Raw genomic sequence first — 26210 nt, 5'->3', positions numbered from 1 at the left:
GCCATGGTGGGATTTAAACCCAGGTCCCAGAACGTTACCCTGGGTCGCTGGACTACTAGTCCAGTGATAATACCACTATGCCACCATCTGCCCACTGTATTGTTCTGTCTGTCATCTCTCAGGTGATGTATTATACTGAGATCCAGTCTATTGTCTCAGGGGATGGAAAAAGAGCAAGGCAGTTTTCCATCTTGTCCTGGACAGATATTAATTCTTCAGCCCACTGAGTTTGATGGCCATTGTGGATGGTGCTACAGGTAAATTCTTCTTAAAGATACAGTCCTGGGGCATCAGAATAGAAATCAAATCATGAAAGATCAGCAATAGATATCTTGCTGATCTAACTTCTCTGTGATAAAGATGATTGATGGGTCTACAGGTCGTGAATGAGGTGGACTTGGATTTCAGAAAGATCATTGATATCGTTTGTTTTGGAAAGGCTGGTACTGTAAACAAAGCGAGTAGGAAAGAATGGAAATGTTTTACAATGGACGTGTAATCTGTTGATGAATAGACGATGTCACAGGGATTGTCATCAACCTGGGCAATAGTTGCTTTCCACAGGAGGTCTGTTCTGTGATCTAACTTAAATGGAAAGAAAATAAGGTATGGGAAATGAAAGCTATGTTGGATCAGTACAATGATAAATTGTAGCTATCGCAATGCTTGGGTGTGAGAGAATAAAACAAATTAGATGTATTACAAGGTTAATATTGAGCTGCAATTCTGAGGTAATTCTGCCGCTTATTAACAATTGATACATTTTCACTTATTACACTGTGTAAGGTAAACGGTAAAGTCGCCATAGTCCCAGAGAACCATAGGCTGCTTTCCCCTTTGAGGGGGGGGAGCTGACTGGTGGTGGTTGAACCGAGGGTCACCACACCTCAGGCCTTCATGAATAACCTCATTGTGTATGCTTCCGGTCTCTGAAGTTCGGAAAGGATAGTGCAACTGTTGGGGGGATGCCAGGCGATTGAATGATTTGATTCTGAGGAATGATTCTGGAAATTGGGCATGTTTTCACCCCTCCGGAATTTCCGATCCCTCCTCTCCCACCTCTTACCTCAACCTCCCCAAGCTTTTCCAAGCCCTCCTTGCCTGAGCTCCACTCCCCGGCTGTGGCCTCTCCAACAGCCACTCAATCTGACTCAGGAACTGAAATGGAGTCAAAAAAAGAGATTAATCAGCCAAGGGCTGCTGTTAAATTCAGCAAGATTCATGAATGCAAAACAACCCCGCCCCCAATCTCTTTATATGGGGGACTTTGTCAACATTGAGACAGGTGGTTGAAGTAAAGGTGGAGAAAGGATCAGAAAACATCCACCTGACAAAAAAATTATTCAAATGCGATTCTGGTGGATTTCTTTCAGTAAATCCTGGCTGGAATTCTCCAGCCGTGGGGACCCTCTGTTCCCTCCAGCAGCGCACCCCCACCCACAGATTTCCTGGCGGCAAAGCATGGCCTCAATGGAAAATCCCATTGGCATGTGGTAGGAGCAGTGAATTCCTCCACCAGGGGATGGCACGTTACCAGGAAACATTTTGGGGCACAGTTCTAATGGGAATCGGAAACATGGAATGTGGTGAGTGTAGTTGGGGAGGAACAGGTGAATTTGGACCTGTGGTTCCACCAATGGAGGTTTCCTTGTGTCTGGATCTGTTTAAGATTTACTGGGCTCGATTCTCCGTTCCTGAAACTAAGTGTTGACCCCGGGGCAGGATTCGTGGACTTTCACAACAGCAAAACTGGCGTTGAACCTGGATCGATTCAGTGACTGTGGAGTGGTTAGCACCAGAGCCATGTGGAACACAATCGATGCCAATGAGAAACGGTGCAGGACTCACCGGGTCCGTGATTGACACTCGGGAGGCTGATAAGCTGCAGCCGCACACACACATTACACTCCCTACTCACAGCCATCCCAGCCAACAAGATGGCACTGGTTGTGCTGGAGCGTGCCCATACAGCTGATGGGTTGGCTGGGACCAGACAGTACCCAGACGGGTGTATTTGATGGACACCATATGACCTGTGGCACTAGGTTCAAGGTAGGCTGTTAGCGGTGTACGCAGCTGCATGGCTGCCTTGCCGGCTGCGGCAATGGTGTTCCGTGCCCGTCCACCCCGACCACACAGCCCACCTCCTGGCCCCACCCCGCTTACTCCCCCCAGCCCTGGCAGAAACCCCCCGGCTAGCGGCACAACTGTCAGTAAACTATGGTGATGTTGGACACTTTCCGTACCCCCTCTCTCTCCCTCAGCAGGCACGGTGCCGGTTTCAAAACTTTTCAAAGCACAAGTGAACCGCGCCGTCGGGAACTGGGCCCATCGGAGGCGGAGAACCGCTGAGGTCCTGGAGAATACCGGGTCAGGCCCCGTCAATGACATGGAAATGGCGTTTACCATACGGCCATTCCGGAACGCATTGACGCCAATGTCGAAGTGACGAGAATTGTGTTTTGGTGTCAAATCAGCGCCGCCGCGATTTTGGCGTCGGGAACCTTTTCTCCGCTCAATTTGCGATTTTGGCGTCGCCCAGCGAGAAACCTGCCCATTGTTAGAGATTGATTGCTGTGGTTAGTTAGACACACCACTGTCCTTCTATTACTCAGATGGTAGAAAATCCTACAAATGTTGCAGGCAGGAATGCCGGGAAATGGAGGATTAACCTGTCTCTCATTCTGTTCACAGTTGATGGATTGGAAAAATACTCAGTCACAAACCCGGAAGCGTCGCCCCCCGTGTCAGGGACACCGCCATTGAAGCGAAAAAGCAAGTTGGCGTCCATAGGCAAAATCTTCAAACCGTGGAAATGGCGGAAAAAGAAAACAAGTGAGAAGTTCCAAGAGACATCTGCATGTAAGTTACTCACTAACACCAGCATTGTCCGCGTGCTCTTTACATCTTCAGCAGCATAGCTAGGGCTGTCTCTCAGTGACCACCACAGCTCAGCTGGCAACGTACACAAGAGGTACAGATTCCAACCCCACTCCAGAGCTACACACATTGCCTTAATTTGTTATACCTCCGTTTGTCATACTTGTACTGGCTTGCTTCATTGCCATGATATTTTGCATTACAAGATGGTGTCAGTGGTCGATGGGAAGAGGACGGCAACCCCGTCAGGATTTCTGCAATCTGAGTGGCTGGCAACCGGATATTGTTTTAACCAATCAGATTGAGAAATTGGCAACCGAACAATGTCGATTCTGGATAAAGAGGTGTAAATTAGAGTGGGTGAATGCAGCGTCACACAGCTGCAGAATAGGGAATAAAGAGAGGAAAACAAAGACTGGATTAAGAGGGATTAAGGAGAGAAAAAACGAAAGTGAACAAAGTTGTTTCTCCCACACCTTCGACGACAATTTAAACCTGAATGAGCGAGACTCTTGATTTTGTTCATTTTCAGTTGCCAAGAAGGTTGGCAGTCAGTAATCACACCGGTAAAAGTTTTTTTTGTTTGTTTTATGGGATGTGGGCATCACTGGCTAGGCCAGCATTTGTTGCCCATCCCTAATTGCCCCTTGAGAAGGTGGTGGTGAGTTCCCTTCTTGGACGGCTGCAGCCCATGTGGTGTAGGTACACCCACTGTGCTGTTAGGGAGGGACGTCCAGGATTGTGACCCAGCGACAATGAAAGAACAACAACATAATTAAGTCCGCAAAGTTGAGTTAAGGCCACAAACTCAAAGTTGAGTTAAGATTAGTCATGAGCTTACTGAATGATGAAACTGGATCAGGGGACAAATGGCCCACCCGCTCCTATTTCGTCTCATCTTATGATAATTCCACATCAGAATGATATGTAGCTTTCAGTGGAATCTGTGCACGGTGGTTTTCCCATGTACCTTGTCCCAGGTGGCATAGGTTGTGGGCTTGAAAGGTGCTTTCAAAGGAGCCTTGGTGAGTTGCTGCAATGCACATTTGTAGAAGGCACACACGGCTGCTACTGTGCATTAAGGGTGGAGGGAGTGAATGTTTAAAGTGGTAGATGGGGTACAAATCAAGCGGGGTTGTTTCGCCCTGGATGGTGTTGAACTTCTTGAATGTTGTTGGAGCCGCACTCATCCAGGCAAGTGGGGTGTATTCTAGCACACTCCTGACTTGTGCCTTGTAGATGGTGTTTAGGCTATGGAGAGTCAGGAGGTGAGTTACTCTCCGCAGAATCCCCAACCTCTGATCTGTTCTTGTAGCCATAGTATTTATATTGCTAGTTCAGATAATGGGGAATTTTGCGGTGGTAATACCATTGAATGTCAACAGGAGATGTCTGGTTGGATATGGACATCGCCTGGCACTTGTGTGACATGAATGCTATTTGTCAGCCCAAGCCTGCGTATTGTCCAGATCTTTCTGCCGATGGAGATTGGCGGCTTCAGTGTTTGGGGAGTAACAAATGGCACTGAATATTATGCAGTCATCAGTGAACATCCCAATTGATGACCTTATCATGAAGAAGGTCATTGATTTTTTTTATTTGTTCCTGGATTGTGGGCATTGCAAGCTGTGCCAGCATTTATTACCCATCCCTAAATGCCCATGAGGGGGCAGTTAAGAGTCAACCGCATTGATGAAGCAGCTGAAGATGGTTACCTAGAAACATAGAAAATAGGAGCAGGAGTAAGCCATTCGGCCCTTTGAGCCTGCTCTACCATTCATTATGAAGATGGTTGATCATCCAACTCAATAGCCCAATCTCACCTTCCCCCATATCCTTTGATCCCCTTTGCCCCAAGTGCTATATTCAACTGCTTCTGGAAAACATACAGTACTGTGGTCTCAAATTTCTCCTCTACTCACTCCTAAACGGTCTACCCTGTATCCTCAAACTGTGACCACTGGTTCTGGACACCCCCACCATCGGGAACATTCTTCTTGCATCGACCCTGTCTCGTCCGGTTAGAATTTGATAGGTTTCTACGAGACCTGCCCTCATTCTTCTGAACTCCAGTGAATACAATCCTAACTGACTCAATCTCTCCTCATATGTCAGTCTTGTCATCCCGAGAATCCATCTGGTAAACCTTCTCTGTACTCCTTCTATGGCAAGAACATCCTTTCTCAAATAAGGAGACCAAAGCTGCACACAATATTCCAGGTGTGGCCTCACTAAGGGCCTGTATAATTCCAGCGAGCCATCCCTGCTCCTGTACTCAAATCCTCTCACTATGAAAGCCAGAGTACCATCTGCCTTCTTTACCACCTGCTGCACCTGCATGCTTGTCTTCTTTCTAGGCTGGGCCTAGGACATTAGGTTGTGCCAAGGATACCTGAGGAACCCCTGCAGTGATGTCCCTGAACTGAGATGATTGACCTCCAACGACCACAGCCATCTTTCTTTGTGCCAGGTATGACTCCAACCAGTGAAGAGGTTTCCCCTGGTTCTCATTGACTCCAGTTTAGCTCAGTGATTTCAGATTTGGCCAAATGCTGCCTTAATGTTAAGGGCAGTCACTCTCACCTCACCTCTGGAGCTCAGCTCTTTTATTGATGTTCAGACCAAGTTTGTAATGAGGTCAGAAGAGTGACCCTGGCCGAACCCAAACTGAGTGTCAATGAGAAGGTTATTGCTGAGTAAGTGCCGCTTGATAGCGCTGTCGATAACACCTGATGATGAAGAGGTGGTTGATGGGTAATTTGCCAGGTTGGATTTGCCAAGCTTTTCTGTGGACCTTGGCAATTTTCCGTGTTTGGCGCTCGTGCTGGTGTTGTAGCTGTGTGGAGATGGAAGCCGTGAGGCTGCTTATTCTTGAAATGAATGGCCTAACTTGCTCTGCCTGGTTTCCTTTGTATCTACATGTAAGTAGAGGACCTTGATCCCATTCCATTCATGTCTACGATGACGCAAGCAGCATGATTCTGTTCCTGAGAATCTAATTATGGAGCAGCCAATCTCAGAGAGCTACTTCTTAATTTTTTGCATTTGACCACACATCTTCCCATTCCTTGAAGTTGCTTTGCCATTTGCACCTTAATAATGGCTAGCCCTATTCCCCTCATCTCTATTGAACAACAATCCCTCGGCCATTTGGTCTGCTTCTGCAGCTCAGTTCCCAGTTGTATTGAAGATGCTGCTCCTTGAATGATCAGCAGAACTGGGCCTATTGCAGTGACTGAAGGACAAAGAGTTACCTCAAATAACCCCCCCCCCCCCAACAATCACCGTCATGAACAATTTAGCTGCTCAATCTTCTCAAAAATGTCCAGAGCAGATTACTACCTTTTAAAATAATTAATGCACAGCAATTTGCGATCGTTCAGAGATGTGGTAGAGTACTGTATAGATTTAAGTCTGACTTTGCAAATTGCCTTGTCTGTGCTTTTGCTGATGGCTTATAATTTGACACTTTTTCCAAGATCTGAGCGATTTCCTGGCCTTAAATTTACCTTCCTACTGTGAGAAGGATTTCTTCTGCACATTATGTGTCATAAAGCTGTAAAAGTGTGCTTTAAAAACCCATTTCTTTCCAGACGTAATCTTCCACCTTTTTATTCTTTCTTTGAGATAAACTCTCCGCTCATTAACTTCCTTCAGAGTTCACGTCCTCAATGCTTACACGTTCTGGCTTTGGGAACGGAAGTGCCTGTGTCATTACAAGTGGGTCTTCTCCATCCTCTTCAATGCAGCAACCCCGCTTCCTTCGGTTCTTATAATTGAAATCACGCTGTGTGCTTTTGACTGCAAAGCCCGCACAATCTTACAAGTCTCTTCCCACTGCTATTTTAATGATTGCACAATTATAATTGCAGCACAAAGTAATTTGAACACAACAATGTTCTCACTTCCCTGCAGCCTCAGTAACAGTGGCCATCCCTTTCCTCTGATTCTGATGCTCTCTGAGTTGAATTCTCCCGTCATAGCTTTGACTCCATGCCACCAGCCCCCCCGCCCCCTCCCACAACATCAACCGAAACCACAGCGTCAGTTTTCACCCAGTTCTACCTCACCGCAACCCACCCTTGACCCCTCCACTTGTTCTGTTTGTCTGACATCCAGAACCAGGGAAACTGGACTTCTTCAAACTAAACGACCAAAGCCATTGTCGTCAATGTCATAATATCCACTCATGTATATCATGAGATGCAGGCAGGCAGTGATTGACACATAGGCTAACCAATGAACACACACGACACAGAACAACCAATCAGCAGACAGGACACCACCACTATAAAGCCCACAGGACATTAAGGCTCTCTCTCTCACAGGACACGGCTAAGGAGATAGTCACAGTGCACAGGCCAATGAACAACATCACCATGTGATAGAGAGCTAGTCTGGTCAAGCCAGTAGGAGGTTATCAGTTAGGTTAATCGAGTGTCAACCCACAGCAGATTATGTACAGCAACCAACAGGTTCAATAATACAGTGTTGGACCATCTCCAACAAGACAGGCCTGTTTCTTGTTTCAGTTGCAGTCGATGTTAGACCGACATAGATAACACATCATGGTACCAGAGAGCTATTAACTCTAACGAATTTACCTCGCGTGAATCTGCAACGACCAGCACGCAGCCATCCAGCGGCATGGAAAAGATCCAACCTCCTCCGCAACTCCGGATCTCGGCAACCTCAGCGCCAACTGGAAAGGTTTCAAACAGAAGTTCCTCCTATATATCGAGGCCTCCGACCTCGAGGCAGCATCGGATGTCCAAAAGATCGCACTGTTCGTGTCGACTGCGGGGGATCACGCCATCCATATCTATAACTCGCTCACGTTTGCCGATGGCGAAGACAAGACGAAGTTCAAGACAGTTCTGCTGAAATTCGACAGCCACTTCGACATTGACATGAATGAGAGCTTTGAACGGTACATCTTCCAACAGAGGCTTCAGGGTAAGGACGAACCTTTTCAGTCCTTCCTGACCCATCTCCGCATCCTAGCGCAGTCATGTAATTATGGCTCGACAGCTGATTCCATGATCCGGGATCAGATCGTTTTTGGGGTCCAGTCAGACTCCCTGAGGGAGAAGGTCCTCAAAATGAAACAGCTGACCCTCTCCATCGCCATCGAAACATGCGTTGTCCATGAGCATGCCAGGAATCATTACTCCCACATCAGGGCGGCAGGAACTGCAAAGATGGCCTCCCACGAGGCAGAACGGGTGCAGGCCATCGCAAAAATGCAGGGCCTGAGTATCGAGGAGAGTGGCCGTTTCGTGCGCTTTTCCCGGGTCCCTACGCATGCGCGCCATGACCGGGTGGACGACGAGGCCGAAAACCCCGATGTGCATGTGAGAACGTCGGCCGACCGCACTGCGCATTCCCAAAGTATGGCGCACAGAACGCGCTGACGTCAGCATCATGACATGTCCAAATTGTGGCTCCGCCCATTTAAAACGGCAATGTCCAGCCAAAGGAAGGCGATGTCTACAGTGTGGGAAGCCTGGACATTACGTTGCCTTATGCAGGTCGGCTCCACCGACCAACAGCCAGCGATCCCAGCTGCAGCGCAGACGTGTCCGCTCGGTACAACAAGACATGCTGGATTCGGCCCTGACAGCCCAACGGACCCTGATGCTGACTGCCCGAGTCTCCATACCGAGTGGCACAATCACCACGCACAAGCTGGCCTCCACCGTGCCTGCAAACCGCCTTTCAATCCTCACTGTGGATCCTGACGACAAGTGGTGTGCTGTCATCATGGTTAACCAGTCTCACATCCGATTTAAATTGGACACTGGCGCATCTGCAAACCTCATATCACAGTTGGACCTCGACAGCATCCGAGACCAATCTAGCATTCTTCCACCAGCCTGCCAGCTCCTTGACTACAATGGCAATGCCATAGCTGCCAGTGGATCGTGTCGGCTAGGGGTATCTCACAAGGCAATCAAGGCAACATTACGATTCGAGATCATCCGGCCTGACAAGGCATCCCTGCTCGGTGCTCGCGCCTGCAAACTCCTAAATCTGGTCCAGCGCGTCCACGCCATGTCCTCAACACCGGCGACTGCCTCGCCCAATGTAAATCTCCAGGCTGAGATAGACGACATTGTAATGCAATACCACAACGTGTTTGATGGAATGGGCACGCTCTCATATCGTTACAAGATATTGCTCAAACCGAACGCCATCCCAGTCATCCATACAACACGCCGGCTGCCGGCCCCTCTCAAGGATCGTCTGAAAATGAAATGAAATGAAATGAAAATCGCTTATTGTCACGAGTAGGCTTCAATGAAGTTATTGTGAAAAGCCCCTAGTCGCCACATTCCGGCGCCTGTCCGGGGAGGCTGGTACGGGAATCGAACCGTGCTGCTGGCCTGCTTGGTCTGCTATAAAAGCCAGCGATTTAGCCGAGTGAGCTAAATCGCAGCTACGAGAGCTCCAAGACCAGGGCATCATCTCAAAGGTCACGGAACCAACAGACTAGGTCAGCTCCATGGTCTGCGTCAAGAAGCCGTCAGGGGAGCTTCACATTTGCATTGATCCCAAAGACCTGAACCGCAGCATCATGCGCGAGCACTACCCGATCCCGAAGCGTGAAGAGTTAACCAGTGAGATGGCTCACGCCAAATTCTTTACCAAGCTGGACGCCTCCCGTGGCTTCTGGCAGATACAGCTGGACGAGTCCAGTCGGAAGCTGTGCACGTTTAACACTCCGTTCGGCAGGTATTGCTACAACCGCATGTCTTTTGGTATCATATCAGCTTCCAAAGTATTTCATCGCATAATGGAGCAAATGATGGAGGGCATCGAGGAGGTGCGAGTCTATGTGGATGACGTAATCATCTGGTCCATGACGCCCGAGGATCACATCGCTCGCCTCAAACAAGTTTTCAGAGGATTCATGAAAATGGCCTCCAGCTCAACAGGGCCAAATGCTCATTCGGTCAATCCGCTGGGTTTCTGGGTGACCACATTTCACAGCAGGGTGTGCAACTTGACGCTGACAAGGTGCTGGCGATCAATGCCATGAAGATTCCAGAGGACAAATAGGCGGTCCTCCGTTTCCTCGCGATGGTGAATTTTCTCGGGAAATTCATTCCCAACGTAGCATCCCACACCACAGCCCTCCGGCATCTCGTAAAAAAGTCGACAGTGTTCCAGTGGCTTCCCGCACATCAAGCGGAGTGACTTGAGCTAAAGGCGAAGCTCACCACAGCCCCAGTACTGGCATTCTTTGACCAAACCAAGATATCCACAGACGCAAGCCAGGACGGCATTGGGGCAGTGCTCCTCCAGCGAGACGACTCCTCGTCCTGGACTCCAGTGGCATATGCCTCCAGGGCCATGACTCCGACCGAACAACGCTATGCCCAGATCGAAAAGGAGTGCTTGGGTTTCCTGACAGGAATAGTCAAGTTTCATGACTATGTATACGGCCTGCCACAGTTCACGGTGGAAACAGACCACAGGCCTTTAGTCCACATAATCCAAAAGGATTTAAATGATATGACACCTCGGCTGCAGCGAATTCTTCTTCATCTCCACCCATATGACTTTGAACTCGTCTACACACCTGGTAAGGAGCTGATCTTCGCGGATGCCCCATCCCGATCCGTCACCACGCCGTGTGAAAAGGGCGACTTCATTCACCACATTGAAGCACGGGTGCAGTTGTGTGCCAGCAACCTCCCAGCCACTGATGAATGAGTTGTCCAAATACGCGAAGAAACTGCCAAAGATCCCCTACTGCAGCGCGTGATGAAGCACCTCGCCCATGGCTGGCAAAAGGGGCAGTGCCCCCAGTTCTTCAACGTTAAGGACGAGCTGACGGTTGTTGAGAGGATCCTTCTGTAACTGGATAGAATCATCATTCCCCAAAGCATGCAAAACATGGTGCTCAGACAGATCCATGAGGGTCACCTGGGGGTCGAGAAATGTGGACGCAGAGCTCGGCAGGCAGTTTACTGGCCTGGCATCAGCCAGGTCATTGCCAACACTGTCCTCAACTGCACAACCTGCCAGAAGTTTCAACCTCAGCTCAGCCCAAGGAAACGCCTCAACAGCACAAGATCGTGACCTCTCCATGGTCCAAGGTGGGGATAGACCTCTTTCACGCAAATGGGCATGACTACATGGTCCTGGTCGACTACTTCTCCAGCTACCCGGAAGTGGTGAAACTGTCGGACCTCACGTCCAAGTCCGTCATCAAAGCCGCAAAGAGACGTTTGTCAGGCATGGGATACCACTCACGGTAATGAGTGACAACGGTCCATGTTTCTACAGCCAAGAGTGGTCCGACTTTGCACGATCCTGCAACTTTAGTCACATCACATCCAGTCCCCATTACCCACAATGAAACGGGAAGGCCGAGAAAGGGGTCCATATTGTCAAGGGGTTGCTGTGCAAGGCTGCAGACTCAGCCTCCGATTTCAACTTGGCGCTGCTGGCTTACAGGGCAACCCCTCTGTTGACTGGTTTGTCTCCAGCGCAGTTCTCATGAACCGCAACCTGAGGACGACTGTTCCAGCCATCCATATTCCAGACCTTGACCACCTCACGGTGCTGCAGAAGGTGCAGCGATCCAGGGACCAGCAAAAGGTGACGTATGATGCTCACGCCACAGATCTGCCTGCGCTGGCTCCAGACGATGTTGTTCGCGTTCAGCTGCCGGAGGGAGGTTGGTCGGCCCCAGCTGTTGTCGTCAGACAGGCTGCTCCCAGGTCTTTCGTTGTCCAAATGGCTGATGGCTCCATTTTACGGCGCTACAGGAGGGCGCTGCGTAAAATTCCCTGCCCATCACCCGCTCACACTTCTCCGCATGTCATCACGCCTCTTCCGGATGTCTTGCACCACAAGACCACCGATCTGGCAGCGATCCCGCCTGTCCACAAGGCCACTGAGATGGCAGCCATCCCGCCTGTCCAGGTGCCGGCATCTCCCCCCCCCCCACCTCTGAGGCAATCAACAAGAAATTATCGCCCACCACAAAGACTGAATCTATAGACTAAAATCTTGTAAATTTTGTTCAGTTTGCTCTGTATCTGCACGATAGATACCTTCCCATGTACATATGTTCATTCATTCCCCACCTGTACATAGTTATGCATGTAAAGAACATAAGAACGAGGAGCAGGAGTAGGCCATCTGGCCCCTCGAGCCTGCTCCGCCATTCAATGAGATCATGGTTGATCTTTTGTGGACTCAGCTCCACTTTCCGGCCCGAACACCATAACCCTTAATCCCTTTATTCTTCAAAAAACTATCTATCTTTACCTTAAAAACATTTAATGAAGGAGCCTCAACTGCTTCACTGGGCAAGGAATTCCATAGGTTCACAACCCTTTGGGTGAAGAAGTTCCTCTAAACTCAGTCCTAAATCTACTTCCCCTTATTTTGAGGCTATGCCCCTTAGCCCTGCTTTCACCCGCCAGTGGAAACAACCTGCCCGCATCTATCCTACCAATCCCTTCATAATTTTATAAGTTTCTATAAGATCCCCCCTCATCCTTCTAAATTCCAACGAGTACAGTTCCAGTCTACTCAACCTCTCCTCGTAATCCAACCCCTTCAGCTCTGGGATTAACCTAGTTAATCTCCTCTGCACACCCTCCAGTGCCAGTACGTCCTTTCTCAAGTAAGGAGACCAAAACTGAACACAATACTCCAGGTGGGACCTCACTACAGCCACGTTCCAAAATTTATTTTGAAAAGGGGAGATGTCATAATATCCACTCATGTACATCATGAGATGCAGACAGGCAGTGATTAACACACAGGATAACCAATGAACACGCACAACACAGAACAACCAATCACCAAACAGGACACCACCACTACAAAGCCCACAGGGCATTAAGACTCTCTCTCTCGCAGGACACGGCTAAGGAGATAGTCACAGTGCACAGGCCAGTGAACATCATCACCATGTGATAGAGAGTTAGTCTGGTCAAGCCAGTAGGAGGCTATCAGTTAGATTAATAGAGTGTCAATCCACAGCAGATTATGTACAGCAATCAACAGGTTCAATAAAACAGTGTTGGACCATCTCCTGTGTTGGAAGCCTGTTTCACGTTTTACTGCATCCAGTTGCAGTCGATGTTAGACCAACACAGATAACACATTAGCCAACTCTCTTCTCTCGCTACCAACCGGTCAAGTCTCCCTGACAACTGATCCAGACTGTTGGCCACATTGGTGTCATTCCTGACCCCGGAGTGAGCTTCCAACATTTACAATATCACCTAAGGCTGCCTATTTCCACCATCCTGCCTCAACCTGATCTGCTACTGAAACCTTCACCCATATCTTTGTTACCTCCGCAAATGACTATTCCAATATACTCTGGGCAGACTCCCATGTTCTATGCTTGGTAAACTTGAATTCATCCCAGCCTCCACTGCCCACATCCTAACTCGCACCAAGTCCCCGTGCTGACTGACCTACATTTTAACTTCCCGTTAAACACTGCCTTGATTTTAAAATGATTATCCTCCTTTACAAATCGCCTCTCCCCATCTCTATAATCTCCTGCGGCCCTACAACCCTCTGCGGTATCTGCATTCCTCCCATTCTGACCTGCTGAGCAATCCTGATTTTAATCGCTCCATCGCCTGTGGCCGCGTCTGCAATCGCCTGGACTCTTCAGCAATGAAACTCCCTCTCAAACCTCCTCCTTTCCTCCTTTAACACCTTTCCCTTTGACCAAAATGGCCAAATATTACGCGGTTAGTGCCATATTTCAGTTTATTCTGCTTCTGTGAAGCACCCTGGAATTCCTTACTGCTTTAAAAATGCGAAATAAATCCCGAGAGTAAGAGCAGTGGATGCTGGAAATCGGAATATTCAGAAGGTCAGGCAGTATCTGCAGAGAGAGAAACGTTTCACATTTTAGTTTGATGACGCTGGTCATTCACCCAGCTCTGGTGAAAGGTTATTGACCTGAAATGTCAACTCTGGGCGGAATTTTCTGATTGTTCTTCAAAAGTGTCGGCTCCGGGTGGAAAAGTGGAGTGTAGCCCATCGACTGCGCTAACAGCTTTACCCCTCATTGTTTTGATGCTTTGAACGTAAAAGTGATGGGCAGGTCCCACGAGGTCATGCTGGCGGGGAAGGTTCTGAATCCGCTCACGCCGCCAGCAACTTCGGTTTTTCATAGGTCAAAGGGGGGCAGTGCCAGGCCACTGCCCGGCCGTGACATGCCCCGCCCCCCCAGGGGCTGTACTGGTTTAGCACAGTGGGCCAAACAGCTGGCTTGTAAAGCAGAACAAGGCAGCAGCGTGGGTTCATCTTCTCTCAGTTTACCGAAGCAGACAGCTTCAACATTCTAAAGAGCTCGATTATGTCCCAATCCAACCGTCTCTTTTCTGAGGGAAAGCTTGCCAGACTGTGCCATCTGATTATTATGATCTGTCAGTTCACCTGTCATGCCTGTGAATCGATTTTGCACCTTTTCCAGTGTCATTTCATTCATTTCTATAACCTTTTCCATAACCAGAACTCTGCACAAGAGTGTCATTTATAACCGAGGTTTAACTTCATTCCTCTGCTCTTCAATTCTGTCGCTCTAGAAATAAACACAAGTGCTTTATTTACACTATTTATAGCTTAATTAACCCCTAATAAAGCCCCGTGTTGGGGCGGCAAGGTAGCACAGTGGTTAGCACTGTGAAATGAAAATCGCTTATTGTCACGAGTAGGCTTCAATGAAGTTACTGTGAAAAGCCCCTAGTCGCCACATTCCGGCGCCTGTCCGGGGAGGCTGGTACGGGCTGACGCTGCTTCACAGCGCCAGGGTCCCAGGTTCGATTCCCTGTGGGTCACTGTCTGTGCGGAGACTGCACGTTCTCCCCGTGTCTGCGTGGGTTTCCTCCCGGTGCTCCGGTTTGAAAATTGAAATTGAAAATCGCTTATTGTCACGAGTAGGCTTCAATGAAGTTACTGTGAAAAGCCCCTAGTCGCCACATTCCGGCGCCTGTCCGGGGAGGCTGGTACGGGAATTGAACCGTGCTGCTGGCCTGCTTGGTCTGCTTTAAAAGCCAGCGATTTAGCCCAGTGAGCTGGTTTCCCCCCACAAGTCAGCACGGTAGCATGGTGGTTAGCATCAATGCTTCACAGCTCCAGGGTCCCAGGTTCGATTCCCGGCTGGGTCACTGTCTGTGCGGAGTCTGCACGTCCTCCCCGTGTCTGCGTGGGTTTCCTCCGGGTGCTCCGGTTTCCTCCCACAGTCCAAAGATGTGCGGGTTAGGTGGATTGGCCAGGCTAAATTGCCCTTAGTGTCCTAAAAAATAAGGTTAATGGGGGTTGTTGGGTTGCTGGTATAGGGTGGATACGTGGGCTTGAGTGGGTGATCATTGCTCGGCACAACATCGAGGGCCGAAGGGCCTGTTCTGTGCTGTACTGTTCTAAAAATAAGTCCCGAAAGACGTGCTGTCAGGTGAATTGGACATTCTGAATTCTCCCTCTGTGTACCCGAGCAGGCGCCGGAGTGTGGCGACTAGGGACTTTCCACAGTAACTTCATTGCAGTGTTAATGTCAGCCTACTTGTGACACTAATAAAGATGATTATTATTATTGCCATTTTTAATAATTTGAGAATCTGTATCCCAAGATTGTTTTGACCCCCCAACTCATTTTTGCTGAAGTGTTTGCAGCTCCCTATTCTTCCTATCAAAATGCACGACCTAACATTTAATTGTACTGAAATATATTTGCCAGTCAGATTCCTTTTCTGTACTTTTATTGATACCTTGTGCTCCATTGCAGCTTTGATTTGTTGACAGAAGGGACGTTATTCTCACTGGAATGTTGAAAAACTGAAATGTGAACTGAAGTAAATTTAATTCCAAATGCAGGACTAAAATTAGTCAACCATCGAGCAGGCCTAGGGATTAGAGGAAGCTTTCTTTCCACCCAGAGTCATGGAAACATGGAACAGACTCCCTTTGATAGGACGCTATTTAATGCTGTGTTAATTAATGCCTTCACAGAAGGGTGCATTGAGTATCTGCTTCAGAATAGGAATACAGGCCACAGGGTAACTGTAAAGTAAAAAAAGGGAAAAAAACATCTTTCGGTCATGAGCGGCTGTCGAATGTGCCAGTGTGCTCCTTTTCCAAGGGAATGGTTTTGCAATGGAGTCACTACACAGCAAGATCGCACGAGTCAGCCATCTTTGTTGGCGTTTTTCTGAGGCAGGCGCCCGGGAGTGGCGCCCACAGTAATGTCGCCGGATCATTTCCCATCCACTCGGATAGGCAGGTGGGATCTCAGTTTAAGGTTTCATCCCAACAGGTGGATCACCGCAAACTGCTCCATTGAACACCACACTCTCCATCGTGTTCAGGATCAATGGTTGCCGGGGAACAAAGCCAATTGGTTCATGTCACTTTTCTTGTTCTGATTGTGAGGGATTACAAACCTTCAGCCAGTTACGCTATTCAATCCGTCTCTCTAGCAGCACCTATGCAGCCCCGGCCCATGGGCCGATGATAGCGTCTCCGGGATTGAGGAATGTGGAGCCAGAGAGCTGGATTGCAGATTGTGATCTACATAAATACAACTTCCACCAGTGCCACTTTGGCCTGTCCATGATCCATGTTTGAAGTAAATAATCAGGTCCATGGCCAGAAAGAGTGTGAACTTAATTTTCATTCATTTAAATGTATTTCAATATAATTAAACGGCTTTACACCATCCCTTCCAGCCGCGTGCTGTTGCCCCCAGCAGCGGGCCGTCACGGCGGTGCTGTTCAGCGCTGTTTCTCGAGAATGAAAACCAGTCGTGATGACCATGTCGAGGGTGCAGAGGTGCCTGGATTCCCCGGGGTCAAGGCTCGAAGCTCAGCAGTGCCACCTGGCAGTGCCAGGAGGCTGAGAGGGGGCAACCTCTTCTCCGCTGGCAGAGGGAGGTTCCCTCAGTGGTAGGGATAGAGGGATGCGCGCCAGCAAACCTGCTAGGGAGAGGGGGAGGAGAGTGCCCCCTCCCTGATATTTACGGGTTGGGAGACGATCTCCTCAAAGCTTTGTGGGGGTGGATCCTCCATGTCCGTAGGGGGTTGGGAGAGAGTTCAGTTTTCTCGCAGATTGGCATCTCAGTGTAGCCGGTGTTGCTGGCTCTATAAGGCCCCGCCTCGCCAGAGAGACTGCGCAAAGCACCAATTTATTTTCTGACAAGCGTGAGAATACTGAAGAAGATTAGGAGCGTTTCCTCGGATTCCGAGTTGAAATTTATCTCACAACTAAAATCACAGAAAAAATACAATAATCTGTCTCATTGCCGCACCTGGGATCTTGCTGTACATAGAACACTACAGCGCAGTACGGGCCCTTCGGCCCTCGATGTTGCGCCGACCTGTGAAACCATCTGAAGCCTATCTGACCTACACTATTCCATTTTCATCCATATGTCTATCCAGTGACCACTTAAATGCCCTTAAAGTTGGCGAGTCTACTACTGTTGCAGGCAGGGCGTTCCACACCCCTACTACTCTCTGAGTAAAGAAACTGCCTCTGACATCTGTCCTATATCTCTCACCCCTCAATTTAAAGCTATGTCCCCTCGTGTTGGTCATCACCATCCGAGGAAAAAGACTCTCACTGTCCACCCTATCTAACCCTCTGACTATCTTATATGTCTCTATTAAGTCACCTCTCAGCCTTCTCCTCTCTAACGAAAACAACCTCAATTCCCTGAGCCTTTCCTCGTAAGACCTTCCCTCCATACCAGGCAACATCCTAGTAAATCTCCTCTGAACCCTTTCCAAAGCTTCCACATCCTTCCTATAATGTGGTGACCAGAACTGCACGCAGTACTCCAGGTGTGGCCGCACCAGAGTTATGTACAGCTGCAGCATGACCTTGTGGTTCCGAAACTCAATCCCCCTGCTTATAAAGGCTAGCACACCATATGCCTTCTTAACAGCCCTATTAACCTGGGTGGCAACTTTCAGGGATTTATGTACCTGGATGCCGAGATCTCTCTGTTCATCTACACTACCAAGAATCTTGCCATTAGCCCAGTACTCTGCATTCCTGTTACTCCTTCCAAAGTGAACCACCTCACACTTTTCCGCATTAAACTCCATCTGCCACCTCTCAGCCCAGCTCTGCAGCTTATGTGTTAGCTTGGCAGGTATCACACTGATGAAACTCACCCTCACAGACACTGGCTAGAATTCTCCCGCCATTGGGATTGTCTTTTCCTGCTGGCGACGCACCCCCGCCCACGGGTTCCCGGCGATGTGGGGAGGCTTTAAGGGGAAATCCCATTGACAAGCAGCGAGAAGAAAGCATCCCGCCACCAGCGACCGGCACACGCCCGAGAAACACACGGCTGTGGGGGGACAAAGGAATCCCTCCCACTTGCCCCCTTTCTCCCTCCCTCCCTCTCTCTCTTTCTTCCTATCTCTCCCCCTCTTTAACTCTCTCTTACTGTCTCTCTCTCCAGATCTGTCTCTCTTTGACTCTCTTTTTTTCCTTCCCTCTTTCTCATACCATCCTCTCTCTCATTTACTCTCTCACTCTGTCTCTCTTCCACTCACTCATTCACTCTGTCACTCACTTACACCCCCTATTCTCTCACTCACTCTCTATCTTGCACTGTCTCACTGCATCTCTCTCTCATCGCACACTCTCTGGCGTACACACACATCTGGCTGTGACTGACAGTCAGCGCTGTTCATTCTGTGAAATGTAACATTTTGCCATTATTGCAGACTGTTATTGAATATCACAGCTTTTCTCAAACCATGCTCACCATTCGCTGAGGGTAAATTTCCCCCCAAATCAGATCAGTACCCGACAGTTCCGCAACTCTCAAAAGGCAATCCAGTAACTTTCCTAAATCAGTGCAAGGCTGAAGCAGTTACAACCTTCTTCAGCCGGAAGTGCCGAGTGGATGATCCATCTCGGTCTCCTCCGGAGGTCTCCAGCATCGCAGATATCAGCCTTCAGCCAATGCGATTCACTCCACGTGATATCAAGAAATGTCTGAAGGCACTGAATACTGTAAAGGCTGTGGCCCTGACAATATTCCAGCAATAATACTGACGAGTGGTGCTCCAAAGCGTTCCGCACCCCTAGCCAAGCTGTTCCAGTACAGCTACAACACTGGCATCCATAGTCCAGGTCAGACAACAAAGATGACAGACGGAATCGCTACCACAAGCATAGAAAACAAAGTCTCAATCAGACAACAAAGTGATTCAACCATTTGAACACCTCATGATGACTTCCTGGTTACATAAACAGAACACTGATGACGTTCACAAAGAAATGACAATGTCGCCATCACCACTTCAACAACAGAAGAAGAAAGCGGCTCAACCCAGCAAATTCATAAAGTTTGGACTCATAAATATTAATTGGCTTTGTATAATCATCAATATCATCATCAATGTCATCATTTATCTACATGCTTTATACAATGTTCTTGAACAAAGTACAGAAAATATGTAACAATTAAAAGGGGGGATGTAGTGATATGCATCACTGTACATACACAAGGGGTTCATGTAAATACACTACAACTAAGTAACCACTAGAGGGAGCACCAGAGATGTCATGAAATGCAGACACGCAACCAATGGGTCATTGGAACAGGACACAACCAATGGGTAATCAGGACACCCAGAGGTGGCTTTACCACAAGGGGGCACTACACGACCCATATCAAAAGGACAAGGCACACAGGCACCTCTTCCACCGGCAGAAACCAAGAGAGCAGGACAGGGTTGATTATCAGCAACATCAGACCCTAGCACATGGTCAAGAGCAAGCTTGTATAGTTAGCAGAATAGACTGAGTTACTAGAGGCAGATTAGTAGAATGTCAAACTCATTTAAGAGCATTGTTAATCACTCAATAAATACGTTAAACTGATCTCCAGTCTGGAGCATCTTGCAGCAGAGCCTACAACAAGTAACAGCTTATGTTACTCGAGGTAACATAACACAACACCCGGCAATGTGGGAAATTGCCCCGGTGTGTCCTGTACACAAAGAGTAGGGTAAATCCAACCTGGCCAATTACAGGCCCATCAGCCTACTCTTGATCATCAGTAAAGTGATGGAAAGTGCCATTGATGGTGCTATCAAGCGGCACTTGCTCAGCGATAACCTGTTCACTGATGCACAGTTTGGGTTCCACGTGGGACGATCGCCTCCTGACCTCATCGCAGTCTGAGTCCAAACACGGACAAAAGTGCTGAACTCAAAAAAGAGAGCAGAGAGTGACCGTCCATGGCATCGAGGCGGCATTTGACCGAGTGGTGCCTCAAGGACCCCTGGCACCTTAAAGTCAATGGGATCAAACCGCTGGTTAGAATCATGCCCGGCACTAAGGAAGATGGTTGTAGTGATTCGAGGTCAATCATCTGAGTCCCGGGGCATCACTGCAGGAGTTCCTCAGGGTAGTGTCCTCGGCCTAAACATCTTCAGCTGCTTCATCAATGGCCTTCTTCCATCATAAAATTAAAAGTGAGGACTTCCGGCGATGATTGAACAATGTTCAGCTCTATTCGCGACTGCACGTGTGAAGCTGATATGCAGCAAGGTCTGGTGAATTCCAGACTTGGGCATTCATGCCACACAAGTGCCACACAATGACCATCTCCTGCAAGGGACAATCAAACAGTTGCCCCTTGACATTGAATGGCATTACCATCGCTGAATTCCCACAATCAACATCCTTATGGTTTTATGGTCTTCAGGGGCTGGTTTAGCACAGTGGACTAAATAGCTGGCTTGTAAAGCAGACGAAGGCCAGCAGCACGGGTTCAATTCCTGTACCATCCTCCCCGAACAGGTGCCAGAATGTGGCGACTAGGGGCGTTTCACAGTAACTTCATTGAAGCCTACTTGAAAATGAAAATCGCTTATTGTCACGAGTAGGCTTCAAATGAAGTTACTGTGAAAAGCCCCTAGTCGCCACATTCCGGCGCCTGTTCGGGGAGGCTGTTACGGGACTGTTACTTGTGACACTAAGCGATTTTCATTCGTTTCATTTCATTCATTCAGTTATTGGGGAGATCTCTGAAAGTTGATGATCGCAAACAGTTGCTTATTGATGAATAATTTCCTGCATTTAAGTCATTCTCTCTCTTTTTCTCCATTCGCCCTCTTTTTATGGTAGTGTTGGAGAGGAAAATATCAACCAGGCAGAGTCGGGAGGAGCTGATAAGAAGAGGAGTTCTGAAGGAGATTCCTGATCAGGGTGAGTCCCGTGGTCGTCAGCCACATCGAAGGAGAGTCTCACTGTGTTTAAACTCGTGCTGGTGAGGCAGTAGATGCTGTAGAAATATATGCACTTTGGTAACATTCATGAATAATGTATCCTTAGGAGACTTAAGACAATGTGTAATACAATTCTTTTGTCTGCATCTAAACTGCAGTCCCCATCTTTCAGATAACATGTTAACCCAAAGCTCTATTTGCCCTTTCAGAAGGACCTGAAAGTTCCCGGGCGGGTGTCCCACACCAGCCTCCCTGAACAGGCGCCGGAATGGGGCAACTAGGGGCTTTTCACAGTAACTTCATTGAAGCCTACTTGCCCTCAGGAGCAACGATTCTGACCCCTGCAGGGGACCAGCACAGCACAGGAGCGACCCACGCCGCTCCAGCTGCCGATTCCCGGTGTCAGATGGGGGCCACAGGTCTGCACATGCGCAGCGGGACCGGTGCCAATGCGCCCATGCGCAGTGGCTCCTTCTCCGCGCCGGCACCAATGCAACATGGTGTAGGGCTACAGGGTCCGACGCGGAACAAAGGAGGCCCCCAGTCCGAGAGGCCGGCCCGCCAATCAGTGGGCCCCGATCACGGGCCAGGCCACAACGGAGGCCCAACCCCCCCTCCCTCGGGGTCGGAAACCCCCCTCCCCCACTAGGCCGCCGAGGTCCCGCCTGGTAAGAGCAGGTGAGAATGGCCCCGGGCCACTCGGCCAATCCCGGGTGGAGAATCCCCCGGGTGGGGGGTGTAGAGCCGCCCCCGATCAGCACCGCGCCAGCGCCAATAGCTCCGATTCTCTGCTCTCTGGAGAACCGGTGGACTGGCGTCGGGGCGGCATGGCGTGCTTCGCGCCCGTCCCGGCGATTCTCCAGCCCAGCCTGAGCTGGGAGAATGCCGCCCCCCCCAGGTCAGTGTTTCGAAGAAAATCAGGATGTTTTCTCTGGTGGCCTGTCCAATATTTATCCTTGAACCAGCTTCACCGAAACTAATTAACGGTAGCACAGTGGTTAGCACTGTTGCTTCACAGCACCAGTGTCCCGGGTTCGATTCCCAGCTTGGGTCACTGTCTGTGCGGAGTCTGCACGTTCTCCCCGTGTCTGCGTGGGTTTACTCCGGGTGCTGCGGTTTCCTCCCGAAAGACGTGCTGTTAGGTGAATTGGACATTCTGAATTCTCCCTCTGTGTAACCCGAACAGGCGCCGGAATGTAGTGACTAGGGGCTCCATTGCAGTGTTAATGTAAGCCTGCTTGTGACAATAGTAAGTATAAAGATAAAGAAATTATCTGACCATTATCACATCACTGTTTGCGGGATCTTGCTGCGCACAAATTGGCAATTGTGCTTCCTGCATCACAACAGCGACTGCACAACTTCACCAGGTCTGAAGTGTTTTGCAACATCTTGAGGCTGTGAAAGGTGTGATTAACGAGTGCCAGCCTTTTATCTTCTTTCTTTCATCCCTTCTTCCCTTCCTTCCTTCCGCCATCCATTCATCCTTCCGCCTGTGTTATACTCAAGATTTAAAATCGTTTAGGTGGATGCTGAGCACCATTGACTCTCTCTGTGAAGTCCTCTCTCTCAGATGTACCCAAGTGGTTTTCTGGGGGAAATGCATGGAGGGTTATTTAAAAGGTGCTGGTCGTTGCATTAAACCCTTGTGGCTCCTGAGAGCAGCAGCTTTCAGGAATAAAGAGCAACGAAAAGTACAGCACAGGAACAGGCCCTTCGGCCCTCCAAGCCTCCGCCGACCATGCTGCCCGTCTAAACTAAAATCTTCTGCACTTCCGGGGTCCGTATCCCTCTATTCCCATCCTATTCATGTATTTGTCTAGATGCCCCTTAAACGTCACTATTGTCCCTGTTTCCACCACCTCCTCCAGCAGCGAGTTCCAGGCACCCACTACCCTCCACCCACGGTGATTCGTGCCAGGACTGGATGCTGGCCTAATGCCTTTGCCGGCAAACGGTGATGGGGGGGGGGGCAGATTCGCTCAATGTCAGACCCTCCGCAGCCAGAATCTTCAGGAGGCGACTACATAATTCAGCCCTCGGCGTTTCCTTCTCTAACTTCCAAAAACATTGATTGCTCAGAAAGGTTGGCTAAACATGGATGTTGTATGGAACAATCTATGAAATACTATTGTAAGTCCTTCGGTGCCTCTGCTCCCTCTCCCCGCTGACTCCACTTCCTCTTGTAGCCCGCGTTCATCACCTTTTCTGTGCAGTTTGGCACTGAGCTTCACCGCTTCGTAAACCTTGGTCAACATTTCCTCTTTCAATTTCCTCTCTTTCATCTTTGAGATTGTCACAAAGTGACGCCTTTTCTTCTCCAGCCTGCTGCCTTTTGAAGAAAAATAAATAAATTCCGGCACTCAAGCTTTCCTCCCCCTGAGTGTGTGAACTTTGGTTGATACGATTCTCACGAACCTGTTCCTTCTAACCTCCCAACTGTTTTTAGTACAGGCTGAATCCACACTGCACAGCTACCGTACGCCCAGTAGGGGAGCTGCAGCTGGAGTTTCAGCAATGAATGTGTTAAAGGACTGCATAAACATTTGGTTGCTTAGTTAAATTAATTCCTTTTTAAAATTCTTCCCAATGGTGTTACTCAGCGAGTATCATGGAATCATAGAATTACAATGCAGAAGAAGGGCATTCGGCCCATCGAGTCTGCACTGGAAAGAGCTCCCTAATTAAGCCCACACCTCTACCCAATCCCAGAAACCCCAGCTAACCTTTTTGGACACTACGGGCAATTTAGCATGGCCAATCCACCATGGACTGTGGGAGGAAACCGGAGCACCCGGAGGAAACCAACGCAGACATAAGAACTAGGAGCAGGAGTCGACCATCTGGCCCCTCGAGCCTGCTCCGCCATTCAATGAGATCATGGCTGACCTTTTGTGGACTCAGCTCCACTTTCCGGCCCGAACACCATAACCCTTAATCCCTTTATTCTTCAAAAAACTATCTATCTTTACCTTAAAAACATTTAATGAAGGAGACTCTACTGCTTCACTGGGCAAGGAATTCCAAAGGGTTACCTTTGGGTGAAGAAGTTCCTCCTAAACTCAGTCCTAAATCTACTTCCCCTTATTGTGAGGCTATGCCCCCTAGTTCTGCTTTCACCCGCCAGTGGAAACAACCTGCCCGCATCTATCCTATCTATTCCCTTCATAATTTTATATGTTTCTATTAGATCTCCCCCGCATCCTTCTAAATTCCAATGAGTACAGTCCCAGTCTATTCAACCTCTCCTTGTAACCCAACCCCTTCAGCTCTGGGATTAACCTAGTGAATCTCCTCTGCACACCCTCCAGTGCCAGTAAATCCTTTCTCAAGTAAGGAGACCAAAACTGAACACAATACTCCAGGTGTGGCCTCACTATCATCTTATACAATTGAAACATAACCTCCCTAGTCTTAAACTCCATCCCTCTAGCAATGAAGGTTCTGGGGAACCACCTAGATGTACTCATGGGGACCGTAAGGCCAAAAAATTAGTCACTGAGTACTTGGCACGGTGCAGGGCACAGATTAGTTGTGGGGCTAGGGCACGTGTTTGAACTGTTATTAAAATCATTTTCACACCTACAGAAGCTGCCTTTGTGCTCTGTCCGATGCGAGCGGGGGTGTGGTGTGAGGTGAGCGCCAGTGGGTGTGTGAGGGGTGATAGAACATCGGGCTCAGGTGAGTGTGCCCCCCCCCCCCCTCCCCCCCCGGGTCGCCCACGCCATCCCCCCGGGCAGACGACGGGACCGTGCGCTGCAGTGTCACGGCCGCATGGAGGGACGGTCCGGGTGGAGGGTGGTACTGTGGCCATGGGTCAGACATTGTCCAACGATGTAGACCCAGAGCTCATCGCAGAGCGGGTTGTCATCATCCTCCATGGCCTCCAATAGACACGATTCCTCCGGCGACCGTGTGAGCCCGGCCTGTTCTGCCGCAGGTGGATGTGCAACGGAGGGGTGGTTTGCATGCGGGGGGGGGGTGAGGGTGGCTGGTGTTGGGTGGGGGGGGGTGAGGGTGGTTGGTGTTGGGTTGGTGGGGTGAGGGTGGATAGGCTGGTGCTGTAGTGTGCAGTCTGTGCCCATACTCGGCGATTCCCATGCCCCCTAGCCCGTGAACCGGGCGGCTATCAGCCTGTCCCGTGCCCGCTGGCCCAGCCGGTAACGGTGGGCAGCCTCCCGTCCATGTCCACCTCATCTGTCCTGACCATTGCCCCCATCCTCCTCGTGTGGGGAGGTCTGCACCTCCTCATGCTGCTCCTCCCCTTCCCCCCCCCTCTGCCTCCAGCACATCGCCCCTCTGCTGGACTATGTTGTGCAGGACACAGCAGACCACAACGATGCAGCCGCCCCTCTCTGACGGGTACTGGAGAGCCCCTCCAGAGCAGTCCAGGCACCTGAAGCGCATCTTCAGCAACCCAAAGCACCTCTCGACCACCACCCCTGGTCGGATAATGGGCATCATTGTAGCCGATCTCCGCGTCGGTCTGTGGCCTCTGTATAGGCGTCATCAGCCACAACCACAGCAGGTAACCCCTATCGCCCAGCAACCAGCCCCTCAGCCGGTGGGGGGGGGGGGGGGGGGGGGTGGGGGGGGGGGGGGGGGTTCCTCGAACATGGTGGGGATGAAAGATTGCGCCAATACGGATGGGTCATGTACACTGCTGGGTACCGGGCGCAAATGTACAGGACCCTCAAGCGGTGGTCACAGACCACCTGCACGATCATGTTTCAGCCCTATTTTTACCAGAATGGGCAGCACAGAGCTGGTTACAACTTCTAACCCAAGGTGCCAGGGCTGAATTGCCCAACACTCCACTAATTTAACATAGAGCGGGGATCGCACCTGCACCTTCCTGGAGGAATAACATGTTCCTCAGCCCAATGTGACAGGGAATATAACAGGAGAAGGATGGGTCAGAGGTGTGTGAAAAGAGAGAGAGTGTGCGTGAGAGAGTGGATGGGTGTGTGAGAGAGGTGAGAGTGGGTGTGAGAGAGTGAGTGGTGTGAGAGAGTGCGTGTGTGAGAGAGGAGTGGAGAGGTGGTGTGAGAGAGTGAGAGTCTGTGAGAGTGTGTGAGAGTCTGTGAG

At 49.6% G+C, this 26210-nt stretch overlaps 1 protein-coding gene across 2 annotated transcripts in view; it reads left to right on the top strand.

Moving 5' to 3' along the window:
- LOC119976558 (phosphatase and actin regulator 2-like) overlaps window positions 1-26210 on the top strand; it is a 207321-nt gene that overhangs the window by 113342 nt on the left and 67769 nt on the right. For both annotated transcript variants that reach the window (XM_038817160.1, XM_038817146.1), the window contains exons 2-3: window positions 2695-2862; window positions 21022-21102. In XM_038817160.1, coding sequence (XP_038673088.1) covers window positions 2695-2862; window positions 21022-21102 — 249 coding nt within the window. The remainder of the gene's footprint in view (window positions 1-2694; window positions 2863-21021; window positions 21103-26210) is intronic.

This window comes from Scyliorhinus canicula, chromosome 1 (assembly GCF_902713615.1).
Source record: "Scyliorhinus canicula chromosome 1, sScyCan1.1, whole genome shotgun sequence".
Taxonomy (NCBI): domain Eukaryota; kingdom Metazoa; phylum Chordata; class Chondrichthyes; order Carcharhiniformes; family Scyliorhinidae; genus Scyliorhinus; species Scyliorhinus canicula.
This window is presented reverse-complemented; position numbering and strand designations above follow the sequence as displayed.